The following is a 15421-nucleotide window of genomic DNA, read 5'->3' on the forward strand; positions in this document are numbered from 1 at the left end:
TAGGCATGTGCCACCACACCTGGCTTCAGCCTTCACCTTCTGCTCTTTGTACCCACTGATGAGCCTTACTCAGTTACTTCTCTGGGGAGAACAAAACAGAGATTTTCTAATTCTACCATTATTTCTATAAATTTAAGCTGGCATTCTACTAGAATGAAGAACTTTCCTTTGGCAATTGCAGCACTAGAGTGCCTCCTAGAATGAGATGTTAAAAGTTGCTTAATTCTTTCCTTGACATGGCCAATTTTCAGAATAAGGGGTTGGTACAATAATCACCTCTGATGATGGTGACTTTTTTTTTTTCTTTGCCTTTTTGATTTGAAATTTCACCATGGATGCTCTGCTTGGGTGAGGATATCCATGGCTGCTGCTGGCTTTGAAGCTTATTTCCCAGTAACTTGTACATTGAAGCTGGAGTCAGCTCTGTCACCTCTCTACAAGGTAGGCAGGGTCTACAGGTGATTGTATTTGTTCCCTTTGCAGAAGGGCAGGGTTTGGAGGAGGGTGTGCATGGCCATCATTCTTCCTAGGGGATAACAGGCCCTGGGATAAATTTAATATGTGTACTATCTGCATATTATTGCCTAAAGCTACCTCTTTGTGATTTATTCTATAACTGTATATACATTTTCTTTCACTTTTACATCATTTTATTTTGATTTCTTATATTTTTAATCTGACTGGAATTTATTTTATTATATCATCAGGCAAGGAGATAAAAAGTGACTTTACCCAAAGTATCTAATTTTCCCATTTAATTTCTTTAATAATCTATCCTTTCCCTGGTGGCAAGTGTTCCCTTAACTCACATCTCTTGATTCTTTTATTCTGTGTACTATGTGAATCATTTAGCATCACAGTATTTTTATATACATTTTTTTTTTTTTTTGCAGTACTAAGGATTCAAAGAGCTAGTTTTGCTTATTTTCTCCTTATAGTGGAACTTCAGAGCAATGTGACAAGTTTCCTAGGCCCTTCCCTGGGGGTGGCAAAAGTTGGAAGGGGAGAAGCCCTCATGTTTAGCAGCCCCTCGGGAGGGAGGAAGGTTGGATGTGAGGACGGCACAGCATGTGGCGCCCCATGCAGGTCCCCACAGCTGACTCAGGTTTGGCTGTGCTGGGAGGGACCTTCTTCTCCTGTCCTCTGAGCTCCTGCCAAGGCTAGGAGAAGCAGCCTTGCATGCTTTACCTTCACTGACAGGGTGATGGCAGAGCGATCTGATTCTGTTTCCACCTCTTTTTTCTCATCCAGCTTGTCAGATGGTGGGACCACAAACACAAAATGTTTGAGAACTTCGGAGGGGATCACGGGTAGCCGCTTCACAGGATATGAGACGATGGAGAACAAGGCAGGAGGTGGGATGGGTGGGCCAGAGGACCCCAGGCCCAAGATGTCCAGGATCTAAAAGCAAAGGCTCAATTAATTTCCTGTGCTGAGGATCCGGTGAGCCCTCACTGCCCCTGAGTGTGCAAAGGTGGCTCACATGCCTCCTTCCTTCAGTGTTCTTTGGGAAACTCTTGCCAGGAACGTGTTTCGGGGAAGGGAGCGAAGGCCCTTGACCTAGCTCTGCAGGGCCTTGTAGGCCCTTGCACCCTGGATGGGCTGGAGGATCTTGCTGTGGGCTGCATGCTGTCTGCAATCCTCAGAGCCAGTGCTACACTTCACTGGGACTATTGAGTTGTCTCGCTTTGCAAATGGACCATAGGCTCCAATTAGGACAGGAACCAGGTTGCCCTGACACATGGCCTTGTACTCAATAAACTAGTTTTTAGGTTTTTGATAGTAGTGGGGAGTGAACTCAGAGTCTTCACCTGGGCTACATCCCAAGCCCTTTTCATTTTTTATTTTGAGTCTGGGTCTTTCTAGGTGCTAAGTTGCCCAGACTGAGCTTGAACTTGTGATCCTCTTGCCTTGACCTCCAGAGTGTTGAGATTACAGGCATGCATGACTTAAATCTGTTTAAACAGACCAGATTTTAAGGTTCTGATACCTATAGTACAGAGTTGTTCCATTGGTTCTCAGATTCCATGTTAATTTTTCTTTAAGTGCTCTTTTCTTTCAAAGGTGAAAGAAAGTTAGCACGGGAGCAGGTCAAATACGGCAAATGAAAAATAAAGCAAAGGTTCTGGGAATAGGGAGAGAGAATGGGAATGAAGCAAGAAGTCAAAAAAGCATCTTGAGAGATAAAATTTATTCTTGCAGCATTCTCCCATTCTACTCTGACACAAAATGCATGAGCAATCTTCAGAATAGATAGATTGAAAATTTAGTAGCAACTTCCTTCCCAGAATGCAAAGATGCTCAAAATAAGCATGCTTTGCTACATTAACTGTTGTTGTCACACCAATAAATGCTGTAGCTCATCCGAGTGCCCGTTCTGTGGACCAAAAAGTGGCCTGCTAGGCTAGCAAGTCACCACCTTTATGTGCTCCTGTGTTTCTCATTCTGTGGGCCAGGGAACTCGATCACTGCAACATGCAACTGGAGTTACCTCCCAGGATTGAGAATGTCCGTGAGGAATGTGATAAGTCACTGGGACCAGTTACTAAATTATCAGAGCCAAGAGTTCTTCTAGCAACATTCTGACCTATGACTTGGAACATGGAAAGCATAATATAAGAAAAGTAGCTGTACTTGACTGTTGTTCTTTTCTTTTTTTTTTTTGGTACTGGGGATTGAACTCGGGTCCTTGTGGTTGTGCATCAGGGGGCGAAACCACTGAGCTAAATCCCCGGCCCTTCTTTTCTTTTTTTAAAAAACATATGTCTTAAAAATAAATTACAGTTTTTTACCTAAGGCTGGCCTGAAGCAAAACTGTGAACTGAGGGGAGCTGGTGCCGTGTGTCCGCCAACTGTCTTCCCCTTCAGCCCATTAAGGCAAGAGGTCTTGTGCTGCCACATCACTTCAAAGTCCACCCTTTTGAGGAATTGTGCTTATCTGGCCCCAGCCTTTCCCTACCATTTACCTCTCTCAGGCTCTATTCTTTACTTGTAGAGGTTGTGCTTAGTTTCTGATAAACTAAACCAGAGGTCAGTAAACTGCCCCCCCCCCCCCACCTGGCTTGCTACTTCTCTCTATAAATAGTTTTCCTGGAACACAGTCAATGCCCCCCATTGGTTCTATAGTACAAGGCTGAGTTGACAAAGACTGTACGACCTGCAGTCTAGTTTATTTATAGGCATGAAAGGTTATTTTATTTTTTTGGATCAAACTTGGGTCCTTGCACTTGCGCAGCAGGCAGCAGAACCACTGAGCTAAATCCCTGGCTGTGAAAGGTTATTTAATATGATAATTTCTGTCACTGTGGGAGGCTTGTGGGAAAAGGATTTCAGAGCAGATGAGCCTCTTGCTTGATCCCAAAGCTCACCTGCCTTGCCGTCCCATAGCACCAGTGGTGTCAGTATTAAAGATCAATTGTACAGGTGGCTTTCTATGAGGTTAGCTTGTTGACTGATTGACTGGTGCTGGGGATCAAACACAGGGCTGTAGGCACCCTAGGCAAGCACTCTACCACTGAGTTACATCCCCAGCCCTAGCAAGAATAATTGAGGTTGGTGGAACTCTCTATGGATTTTCTTTTGCCAAGTGAAAAAAGATCCCTTTAGCCATTATTGTCTTATATTCAGGGAAATACTGGAAATTAACCAAAGGGAGGGCGTGCGGACTTTTGGTAGAAAGATGCATTTTTATCACGATTAGCACAGTACCCGTGGCCTCACTGGTTACTTCTCCACCCTGGAGAAGAGCACGCACCTGCTCTACTTTGGGAAGCTTATCACTCTCCAGGGCCTGTTTCCAGCTTGAGCCTTCAAAGTCTGGAGTCTGGATGCTCATAAAGGGCACTCCCATATCCTTCTTCCCCTTGTGATCCTCTTCTGCTTCCCCCTCGGCATCGCTGGGCTCCTCCATGGCCCGCAGCTTCTCCAGGCGTTCCCTGTCGGCCTTTTCCCTCTCCAGGCGCTCCTTCTCTGCCCGCTCCTTCTCCAGGCGCTCCCTCTCCCGGTCCTTGCGGCCCCGACGCCCACCAGAAGGAACCTGGCGCTGGTCATCAGTCTCATGGGGCACCTCCTCCATCCCCGGGTGAGGCAGCTGAATGCCCAACTTCCGGTCCCAGTATGTGAGGAGGTTCTGGATATCCTTCAGAGTCATCTCATAGGCCTTAAACTTCAGTTGCTTGTCAGCAGAGTCCTTTAGAAACTCCCCTTCACTGTCCTCTTGCTCCTGGGCAAGAGGAAACCCAGGTATGTTGATATCAGCCATGGTTTTTTTTTTCTTGCTTGCTTCTTCCTTCTCAGGTATTGCTTGCTTCCTAACAGAAATTTTCCTTTCTAACAAGTCTGTCTTGACCTCGGGTTTGGTGGATACAGGGACCTGGAAGGTAAAAATACAGAACCTGCTTAAAACAGTTTATTAAGGGTGAGCAAATTCCATAAGAAACAGCAAAGGGACATTTTGTTTCCTAAGAAGGCCTCGTAGGAGCCAGGTCACCAGCATTTGCCTAAGAGTCATGTTGGGGGCTTTCATGTCCATCCTGTGGTTGTTCTCTGTTGTGGATCTGGCTGGGTCTGGCATTGTGCATAGTGACCTTCATGTGCACTTCTGGCCAAGTGCTGCTATTTCTGAGAAAAGACCAGCAAACTCGAGCTTCCTGTACCTGCTTTCTGGTGCCCTGGAATAGGCCACAGGGTCAAGCAGGTCAATCTCAGTTGCCTTGCTGTGACTCAGGGCAAGGGTTGAGCCCCATATGTATGACATTATTATTAATAACGTCACTGGGGGACTGTTGAAGATTAAATGTGTAAATACATATAAAAAGCTTAGGATAATGCTTGCCATGGAGTTCTATTGGTGTGAAATTATGAAAATCACACTGGTTTTATATATAATAGGTACCATTGGAAGCAAATGGGACTTTAGAATCTGGCCACAGCCCAGGCTTTTTTTTTTAAATTCACTAAGTTTATTGGTACATTTAAGTATACAGTATGATGCCATTCAGCAGTGGGAACTTGTACCTTTACATGATATATCTTGGTTCTTATTTTTTTCCCCCATTCTCCTTCCTTCCCTTCTACCTCTCCCTAAGTTTACAAAAACTTTGTTTCCATTTTTTTTCCTTTTCTCATATTTATTCCTTTCACTTCATCTACCCCTCCCACTTTCCCTTTGGGCCTTAAATTCCTATTTCCTATTATCTATTATACATTTTGATCCTTATTTATACTTTCAGTTTCTCAAAACAGAGAAACTATTCGGTATTTACCCATGTGTGTTTTACTTATTTCACTTAAGAGTATGGCCTCAATATACCATTTAGCTATTAATGTCTCTAGTATCTCATTCTTTATGGCTGAGTAGTACTCCCTTTTATTAAAAAAAACCCCACATCTTATTTATCCAGTTTCCAGTTGATGGGCACTTGGGCTGTTTCCAAGCTTTACCTATTACAAACTGTGCTGCTATGAACATGGGTGAGCTATCACTGTGGTATGATTCTTTTAATTCTTTTGGGACGATACCCAGTAAGGGAATAGCTGGGCACCCAGGTTTTAAAAAATTGTATTTATTCAATGAAGTGGAGATATAGAAATCAACTTTATTATTTTTCTTACTGTTATTCCAGACAGTTTGTTTGTTGGGCTATGGTTTTTCTCCTCCCCTGCATGAACTTCTCAAGTGGGCACCATTGTTTTCTGGGTCATTCTTTGGTGACATCAAGTCCAGTGAAGTCTGCTGAGCACTACCTGGAGTACAGCCAGCATTCTCTTCTAGCTGCAGCTCTTCTCCCCATAAGTTCAGGCCTGCTGTAGGCTTGGAGTCCTGAGGGTCTGGGGCTGGCTTTCCCTCACCTCCTTGCCCCCCTCCTGCAGCACCTTCCCTGCCTGGAGCACAGCCTGGAGAGGCAGTAGTGCGACAGTGCTGGCCCGGCTGTCTTAAGGTGCAGGGGCTCTAACAACTTCCTTCAACTCTCATGTGGAAGGGAGGGACTTGGCTCCTACTACATGGGTCTCAGTCTGGAGATCTACTGCCCAGACACTGGGCGGCCATAGAAGGTGGCACCCAGGGAGGGAAAGCCTTTTACTTGGAAGACTGTAGGAGCCCAGCACAGAGAAGCTGGGGGGTGGCAATCAGTTACTAAGAATATGGAAGAATTTGACAACATGATTAATGAACTTGAGCATGTGGATGGAGAAAGAAAATACATATATTATTCCAATATGTGGAGTATTTACAAAAATTAATCACATGTGAGGCCACAGAGAAGGGCTCAACAAATGCAAAGGATCAATATGACATAGAACATGCTCTCCAAAGATGATATTCTAAAATCAGAAAGAATAAAGCCAATGAAGTCATTCCTTTGCAAATTAGAAAATATACTTTGAAATAATTCATGGGTTACAGAAGCAGCCACAAAGGATAGTAAAAAGTATTTAGAATTGAACAGCAAAGAAAACATTATTAACAATTGAGGGATATATTTAGAGTAATGTTTGGAAGTTTATATGTTTTGAAACTTTTAATAAATAGGAAAATAAATAGGAATACGATAGGAAAAGCACCTAGTGCAATAAGTTAGGATAAGACCTGGAAAATAATACAGTAGAACGAAGAAAATTATAAAAAGATAGCCACAGAAACGAATTAGATAGAAAACAAACAAACAATGGAGATATGTAATTCAGACAGACAAAAGTTGTATCTTTGGAAAGACAACAAAATGACAAACTTCTGGGGAGAGTAATCAAGAAAAATATGAGAGGAGGGGTAGGGAAAAGGAAAGAGGGGAATGGAATTAATATGAGAAAATGGAAACAAAATCTTTATAAATAGGGAGGGGTGAGGTGGTTGAAGGGAGGGGAGGGAAATGGGGAAAAATAAGAATCAAGATGTATCATGTAAAGGTACAAATCCCCAATGATGAATGCCATCATATTGTATACCTAAAATGTACCAATAAAATTAAAAAAATATGAGAGAAGGGTACAAATAACATATGGTTTGATAAGGAGGCCATAAGTATAGATATAGAAGAAGTTAAAAAGATAATAGCACCCTGAATTACCTTATGCTGATAAATTTGAAAATATAAGATGGCTACTTTTTCAGAAAACCATAAATGACCAAGAGTAGAGAAACCAACTTTACTCTTTTTTTTTACTGTAGAAGAAAAAAAGTTAGTAAAAGAAAGCCCAAATAAACATTTACTCCTAAGCTAAATTTATTCAATAATGTAATATTAAATTGCCATGTAATTTGATTGAAGAAGAAAAATCAGGTCATATAATTCAGTACCCACAAGTAAGAAATCTTCACAATTTTTTTAAAGTCATGTGTTTGTTTGAAGGTACTGGAGAACCATAAAGACAGTAATAAGTTGTGGACTAAGGTCTGGGAAAGGAAGGAAAGAGAGAGAGGTGCCCCAGTACGGGGCGGAGGCTGCTTGTCCTTTAAGGGTATTTGTAGCTGAAAGTGTGGCTGAGAAGTTGGGCAAAGCTTTTTGACAGACTCATAGGGCTGGGGCTCAAAGACTAGCCTTCAGGTCTTCCAAGGAGAAGAGGTCCTGGTAGGTCCCCTAGCCTTTGGGTTAGGAGTCTCAAAGGTGCCATCTCAGGAGTAAGGCTCAATCAGAAACAGCCTAGGTCTGCCAAGGATTGAAGCTCAGTTCTAAATGACTTCAGTACTGATTGAATTAAGACCTCTGTTATCCCTGCACTAGCTGTCTGTGAGACTCAAACAGCAATTCTCTCTAGAGGGAGATAACATCATCCACATCCACAGCCTTGAATTATTTCTATAGTTTTTCCTGTTCAACAACAACAAAAAATAACCTAGCAAACAAAGAAACACAACCATGTAACTATAAACCAAGAACAAAAGACAGACCAGAGAACACACTGGATCTGTGTATTGGTGTTATTGGACAAGGACTTTAATAAAAAATAGGCTTTTTAAAAAGGCTTAATATGTTGAGGGAATTATAAGAGAAGATGGAGAATTTTAAAGAGAACTACAGCAATAAGAAAAGAATTAATGGCTTTCTAATGCAATAGCAAAATTAAGAACTAAAGGGAAGCTTAAACAACAGATTAGATGTTGCTAAAGAAAGAGTGAGCTAGACAACATTCTAGAAGAAAATATCCAGTATGAATCACTAAAAAAGAAGCATTCAAAGGATGCTATTTGACAGTATAAATCCCACAGAGAAGGAAGCCTAGCGTGGCTGAACTGTGGATGCTGGATTTGGAAATGGAGGGGCTGCCAAGGCCTTCAATGGAAGGGAGTGATGGGGACTCAAGTCAGGTAGAGAAGGCGGGAGGATGAATGGGAGGCGTGAAGGTGGAGGCTACAAGTGAGGATCATTCTTCAAAATCTTTAGTTATGAAGGAAGGAGGGAAACAGGATGCTGGACAGGGGCATGAGAATGGAAGGAGACTTCTTTTCAAAGGTGGGTGATTCTTGAACACAAGAACATCTTAAAAGCAAGAGGTCTACAAGAAGAGAGAGGGAAGCAGAGAGTTGGAGGTAGATGGTGCTGATGGCTTTCTGATGAAAAAGCAGGGAATTCTTCAGTCCTTCCCTTCACCTGGGCACAGAGGATCTTGTCTCACTTCTGGAGAATGTAGCTAGGCTTAGAAGATTTTCCTGAGATAGGGCTGTCAGAGCAGGATACGGTTTAATTCCAGGAGGGTCTCAAGAAGTCAGTCCAGGGATAAGGTGATTATGTTTTGTGTGGAGCTTGGATGATATACTAGCTTGTTCCCAAATGGGTGACAGAAATGTGGCCCCTCCTCCGCGACCCAAGGTCAACGACACACACACTTAGGTACTTGGCCTGTATCTGGTAGTGGGATGTGTGGGGTGGGGGGTTACTCAAGTTGTGGTCCCTTGAGCTGAGAGTAAAGGAGGGGAAATCTGTTTTCTCTCACTTCAATGTTCCAACAGATTCCAGCTGGAGAGTCAGATGATGAAGTCAGGGGGCGTAATTTGGGGTTAGCTGTGGCCCAAAAGTCTCTTCATGATGAATGAAATGCTGTCATTTTAAAAAGCAAAATAACTGCTGCATAGATTATTCTGAACCTTCTCTAAATAAGAGATGGAGTTTGTTAATTGCAAGGATGGCTGACTCACACAGACACTCAAATACTCCCTCCTGGCTTCGTGAGCAACAGCAGGTGTGAAAGGCAGGGGTCAGTCCCTGTGATCCTCCCCTGGGTACCCCTTCTGCTCTCAGCCCAAGAGGTCATGTACTCCCTTTGGGACAGCAACACCAAGCATCTGCAGCCTGTGTCCAGTTCCATACACTCAGACCCTGCTCCTTTTTCTCATACCTCTCTGTTTGGGACTGTGATTCTGCTGCCCTTGTGTCTGCTTGGCTGCAGTCACTCGACTTGCACTGGTTTTCACCTTGTCTGAAAGCCTGGCTTTAGCTTCACCCTTAGAACTCATGGTGCTGAAGCAGTTGCTGCCTACCTCAGCTGGTCACACCCCTTGGTCACAGCACCACCTTGAGGGGGCCTTTAGCTATTCAGTCCTTCCTGTGTCACAGTGGGCAGGGATGTGGCTGCTAAGTGTGTCAGGCTGATGGACCAGTGGCCTTTATCCACAAGGAGAGGCTTATGCTACAGCATTTTGCTTGATTGTTAAGGAGCATCAGGGCTGCATGGACTCTGTGGCTTCCCAGAGGCAAACCTTTGACACTAGCCTATTTAGCACCATCCGGGGGCCTGTGGGGGGCAGAGGAGAAAGCTGGGGCTCTGGCAGACACAATTGGGCGAGGGCCTGCAACTGCAACTTCGTCCCTGGGCCATGGGTGGGTCCATCTCTCTGGGCCTTGCAGAGTGGGTAGGGGCCAGAATGCCACGGTCAGGTACACTCCAAGCACAGCCCTGGTGTCCAGTCTGTGCTCAACAGTCTCTGCTCTTCCTATCTTCTGCCTGCCCCACTCCAAGATCCAGACATGGGTATGCAGCTTTCTGGAGGGGAAACGTGCCGGGCTCGTGGGTGTGTTAGTAAGAGGAGCAAGGGAGGGTTGTTACCGGCTTGTTTGCTGCTTGCGGTTTCTTCACAGGGGGCTCCCCCTTCACTGGGCCTTGCTTGGGCTTTTTGATCTTTTGTTTCAGCTCATCTTCTTCCTTCTGTCGCAGAAGCTCCTGCTGTAGCTTCTTTTCTTGCATCTCTCTGGTCAACCGCTCCAGCTCCCTTCATGAAACCAGGCAGAGGGAACAAGAGTTCAGGCCTGCAGCCCGAGCCCTGCCCATCTGCTGGGATTGTCAGTAAGAGGGTGTCCCGAGTGGGGCTTTTTTGGGCATGAAAAGAAAGAATGAACAAAAGAAAGGTGGGTAAATAGGACAGAGTGAAGAAGGAAGGGAGGAGAAGAAAGAAAGAAGAAAAATCCACATCTACCTTTAAATGTTCATTCAGTAAATCTTGGACTAATTGAACACAACTAGGAGGAATTTTCAATTAATCCGTGTTTCTATTCCAATCTCCTCTCATAGGAGAGCAAGGCAAGGGCTGGAAATAAGCTTGATCTTTGATAAACAGCTTTCGAAAATTGTTCTGGTATGAGCACAGATGTGGCCCAGTCTCCTACATTGTCACATTTGATCTTGGAACAATAAGAAGTGGTGTTTTAATAGCAGTCCTTTGCTGTTCTGGCTTGGAAGCATGATGCTAGGGCTGCAAGCCACCTTCCTCTCCTTTCTCCTTTCCCTTTCTGCTGTGCATTCAGCCTTGTCTGCCCCCGCTGCTAATAGCAGAGATGGCACCAAAGTTGGAGATGAAATACAAACGACGGAGGGGACAGCACTTCTGGATGATCTAACCCATCTCTTCGTCTCCAGAAACTTTTAGTTCTCCCTAGCTGTGATTCTCTGAGCTGCCTAGTGAGGCCAACTTCCATGTATGTGTGTGTGTGTGTGTGTGTGTGTGTGTGTGTGTGTGTGTGAGATAGGATGCATTTTTGAGCTGTATGGATCAAATTTGCATATTCTAAGTCCACCAATGAGTGAATATCTAGAAGCAGCAGCCTAGGTGACAAAGTATCTTCTGGAGGCCCAAAGCTAGGCTTGTCATGCCTCTGGAGGACGGGACATTTCTACAATGGGCCATGGAGGAGAAAGGAAGAGGTGTGCTGTAGGGGGAAGGGGAACACAGAACTCCTTTGGGACCAGTGGGAGGAGTCTGGAGTGGAGGAGAGGAGAGAAGCAGGTTACATTGTGGGTGAGTATTTCAGCTCTGTCTCCTCCAATGCCAGTGTTCCAGGGAGTGGGATGAACCAGCCAGCTCCACCATGTTTGAAGATCTAAGGAAGGAAGTACCTCTGTCCTGCTGCCCACCCACATCTCTGAGATATCTGAGCTGCAGCCCCAAGTCTCTTGGCTCTACATGGTATGGAGAGATCTAGCTGCTCTCATGTGATCCCCAGTGGGGGCAGAGAGGGTGGCTGAGCTTGCTGGCTATGTGCTTACCTGGAAAAGGCAGCTAGTCTCAGGGTGTGGGCAACACCATGGCATGGGGAATGGGAGAAATGACTGAGTTCTGGGGAGCAGCCCCACATTCATTTCAGGAGAATGGGTTCTGGGTCACCAGCTGCGGATACCTAGGCACAGAGGCTGATAAGCTCTACCCAGGGTACGCTTGCCAAGAGAGACAGTAGGGGGCCAGGGATAGCACAAGGGCCACCAGGCCCTCCCCAGGGTCAGCCATGACCTTACAGAAACTTCCTGCTATCTCCCAGTGCTCCTAGCAAGGAGGAAGGGGAAGAAAGTGAGCAACACTCTGAAAGGTTGCAGCAACCAACGCCCTGATGGCCCGCTGGGTCTTCCTGCTGTCTGCTTTCTGCTACTGCTACCCTCCCCAAAGATACCCTGAGCTGAGGACGTGCCCTGCCCACCCTGCCCTCCCATAAGCTTCTCCCAGAACAGCAGCCTCTGTCTGGCCAACCCTTGGTGCCTACCTCTTCTTCCTCTCCCGGAGCCCCTGCTGAACCTCCCGGTCGAACCTGCTTTTCTCCTCCTCTGTCAAGGCATCATATTCTTCCTCATCCATGTTTTGGAGACGCTTCTTCTCTTTCTCAAGTGCTTCCTTGTGTTTGTGTTCTGTGGGGGTGGGGTAGGGACGGGGAGGGGGAGGTCAAGTCCAGCAGCTACTCTGCTCTCTGCTGGCACAGCCTGGGACAGCGAGAGGTGCAGGTGGGTGGCTGGCATTCCTAATCCCTGCTGGTGCTCTTCCATTTTCTTTTTTTTTTTTTGGTACCAGGGATCGAACTTGGGACCTTGCACTTGCGAGGCAGGCCATGGAACCACTGAGCTAAATCCTCGGCCCTGCTCCTCCATTCTTGCAGTGCCAAATTTGGTTTCCATCTGTGGTTGGCTGAATAGTGGCCCCTAAAGATGCCCACACCCTAGTCCTTGGAACTTGCCATCCATGTCAGAAAGGATTTTGCAGATGTGGTTGAATTAAGGATCTTGAGATGGGGAAACTATCCTGGAGTACCCGGGCAGGGGGTGGTGCCCCATCTAATCACAGGAGTCCTTGTAAGAAGGAGGCAGGAGAGTCAAGGTCAGAGAAGGGGACATGACAACAGAAGCAAAGGGCAGAGGGCTGCAAGGAGGGGACCATGAGCCAAGGGACATAGATGGCTTTTAGAAGCTAGAAAAGATCCTTTCTTACAGTAGCCTCCAAAGGACCACAACCCTGCTGCCATGGTTAGGACTTTTGGCCCTAGAACTGTGAGGCAGTCAGTTTATGTTAAGTCACCAAGTTTGTGTTTGCTGTGTCCTCAAATTCATATGTGGAAGTCTAATCCCCAAAAGGACAGTACTAAGAGGTGGGGTCTTTAGGAAGTGATGAGATCATCGGCGTAGAGCCCCAATAAATGGGATTCATGTCCTTATAAGAGAGGCCCGAGGGAGCTTGTTTGCCCTTCCCTCCAGGTGAGGGTTCAGCAGGAGACACCTTCTAGGACCAAAATGACCTTTATCAGACACAGACATCGGCCAGCACCTTGATCTTGGACTTCCTAGCCTCCAGAACTATAAGAAACAAGCTACTCAGTCTATGGTATTTTGTCACAGCAGCCTGAATGGACTAAGTCAGTAGTGATTTGCCACAGCAGTGACAGGAAACTAATACAACACCCATCAACTTTACCCATTATGAGCATATGTCACCAAAGTGCTCAGGGCAACAGAGATGTTTGCAAACTAAGGGGACACCCATTCCACACCTGTGGATTCTAGGTCCAGGTGCACGGTGCATGACAGAAAAGGCACTTGACGGCTCTGTCACTCGCCTCTAGCATACCTGTCTCATTTCACATCTGCTTCAGTTCTGTCCTCTGCCACTTACCAAAGGGTAGAAACAGACAAGAATAGTAATTCCTCTCTCCCAAGGTTGTGGGTATTCAGTGAGCTAGTCTAGTGTCTAGCACACTCAGAAATGTTGACTAAATGTTAGATTTTAATACAATAAGACTGTTATTGTATGCTGTCTTAGAACCCTTTTCAAATGCAGATAATTTAGGGCAGAGGAGACCACAGTTTAACCAGGAGAAACTTTAATCCCAAGGTAACTGCGAAAGTGAAAAGTGGCAACCTCTTTCAAGTTGATCATTATGGAGAAGGTAGCTTTCCAGGGAACTAGGAAGCTGGAGGATGAAACACTGCTAAGGGACGCCTGCTGTTTGCTCCTGGGTTTTCTGATGAGAATAGGAGAAAGCAGACTTCGGTTCTGCTCCAGAACTAAGACAGCCCAGTGTCTGTAAATATTTCCTTACCTGAAGAAGCCTTCTGATCTGTATAGACTGTGCCCAAAGAGAGATAAGCCAGAGGTCAGGAGGACGTGGGACAGGAGCTGGGCTTCTCAGAGGCAGGGTTCTGCCTCCCAGGGGCAGCTCTGCTGGCAGCTGTGCCCAAACCCCTCCCTCAGGGGCCACGCTTTCTGGGTCTTCTGACTAAACTGGGAATTAAGCTGACTTTACTCTGTGTATTTATATCTATTTTTCAATCAAATCTTTTAGTTACTGATTTCTTTTTCCTCCCAGGCCATTGGCATGTGACCAAAAAAGCAGAGGTTTCAGAGTGGCACACACTTGGTTCTCTTACTAATGCGCAATGTGATCTTGATAAACTTTCTCCTCTCCCTTTATCTCCCTCCCTCCCTCTTTCCCTCTCTTCCCCTCTCTTTCTCTGCTGAACCCAGGACCTTCACACTGAGCTACATCCCCAGCCCATTTTTAATTTTTAATTTTCAGACAGAGTCTCACTAAGTTGCCCAGGGTTGGACTCAAACTTGAGATCCTCCCAAGTCAACCTCCTAGAGAACTGAGATTACAGGTGCTCGCCACAACGCCCAGGAGGGCTTCTGGCATCCCTGACCTTCACTGTCCTCATCTGTAAAATGGGCACAGTAATCTTCACAGGGTTACTGTGAAGAGTAAGTGACCTAAAGTATACACATGTCTGATAGAGTGCCGGGCACCCAGACAGCTATAATGGAGAGGTTGTTTGTAGAATTTACCAACACTTCTACTTCTACAGGAAATACACAGTTGGCTTAAACCAAACCTACAAATAAAGGATTGCCTGAGTAAGGAAAGGCTTGCCATGTGTTCTCAGGCTGGTTGTAGTTAGAGAGAGGTGTGCAGGTGACAGAGCGTGTCTGCTGCCAGGGAGCGGGGTTTGGCTTTTGCTGCATACCCTCTAATAGGCTGCTCTGTCTCAGCCCCCTTATTGCAAAGCAGCCATGCAAACCCCTGGGGCCGCCTCCTCAGCTGGAGGTACGGTGCCAATGAGCCAGACAGGAAGTGTAAAAACTACATTGAAACCCAGTGGATTATCCAGTCAGGTTGAAAAGCCCAAGGCCCCAAGGAAAGGAAAGACCAGTGAGAGCCCTGGAGGGACAGCCCGGGAAGGTTGGGGGGCCTTGCCTTCTTGCTCCTTTCTGGCCTTCTCCTGGGCCTTCATGTCCATGAAATCCTGGGCCATGTTGAGAACATAGATGTGCTCACGGCTGCCAATGGCCTTCAGCAGGCACCGGAGGGCAGCAGTCGTGCTCCAAGAGAAGAGGGTGTCAAGGCCATCAAACACCACTCCTTGGTAGCAGTCGCTCAGCTGCAACCAGAGAGAGCAAGACAGTTGGTTACCAGGGCCTCAAAGCCAGCTGCTCTCCAAAGAGCTGGGGCTTTCACTGGGCCTCAGTGGGGTATGCACATTCACTGGACCCCAATAGGTGAAAACATCATGAAATTACCCTCTGCCTGCTAGATCCAAGGTGCTGCTGTGAAACAAAAGAGAAGAATAAAAGTATCTAATTGACCACATAAGGTCTTTATGGCACATAACTGTAGACCGCAGGATTTATTCCATCTCTATAGAATAAAGGGTCAGACAAAATGTTAAAGTAAGGGGTTAG

At 45.8% G+C, this 15421-nt stretch overlaps 1 protein-coding gene across 8 annotated transcripts in view; it reads right to left on the reverse strand.

The window, feature by feature from the left end:
- Positions 1 to 15421, reverse strand: part of Hydin (HYDIN axonemal central pair apparatus protein) — a 410895-nt gene that overhangs the window by 82322 nt on the left and 313152 nt on the right. For all 8 annotated transcript variants that reach the window (XR_015448741.1, XR_015448747.1, XM_087204682.1 and 5 more), the window contains 5 exons: positions 14937 to 15120; positions 11964 to 12105; positions 10042 to 10204; positions 3755 to 4372; positions 1189 to 1401 (listed from right to left, as the gene is read on the reverse strand). Coding sequence is in view for 6 of the 8 variants with exons in the window: in XM_087204682.1 (XP_087060808.1) it covers positions 1189 to 1401; positions 3755 to 4372; positions 10042 to 10204; positions 11964 to 12105; positions 14937 to 15120 (1320 nt within the window). In the remaining 2 variants the exon portion in view is untranslated. The remainder of the gene's footprint in view (positions 1 to 1188; positions 1402 to 3754; positions 4373 to 10041; positions 10205 to 11963; positions 12106 to 14936; positions 15121 to 15421) is intronic.

The sequence above is a fragment of the Heterocephalus glaber genome, unplaced genomic scaffold (genome assembly GCF_053883595.1).
Source record: "Heterocephalus glaber isolate CG9 unplaced genomic scaffold, H.glaber_assembly_v1.0 deba00000071, whole genome shotgun sequence".
Taxonomy (NCBI): domain Eukaryota; kingdom Metazoa; phylum Chordata; class Mammalia; order Rodentia; family Bathyergidae; genus Heterocephalus; species Heterocephalus glaber.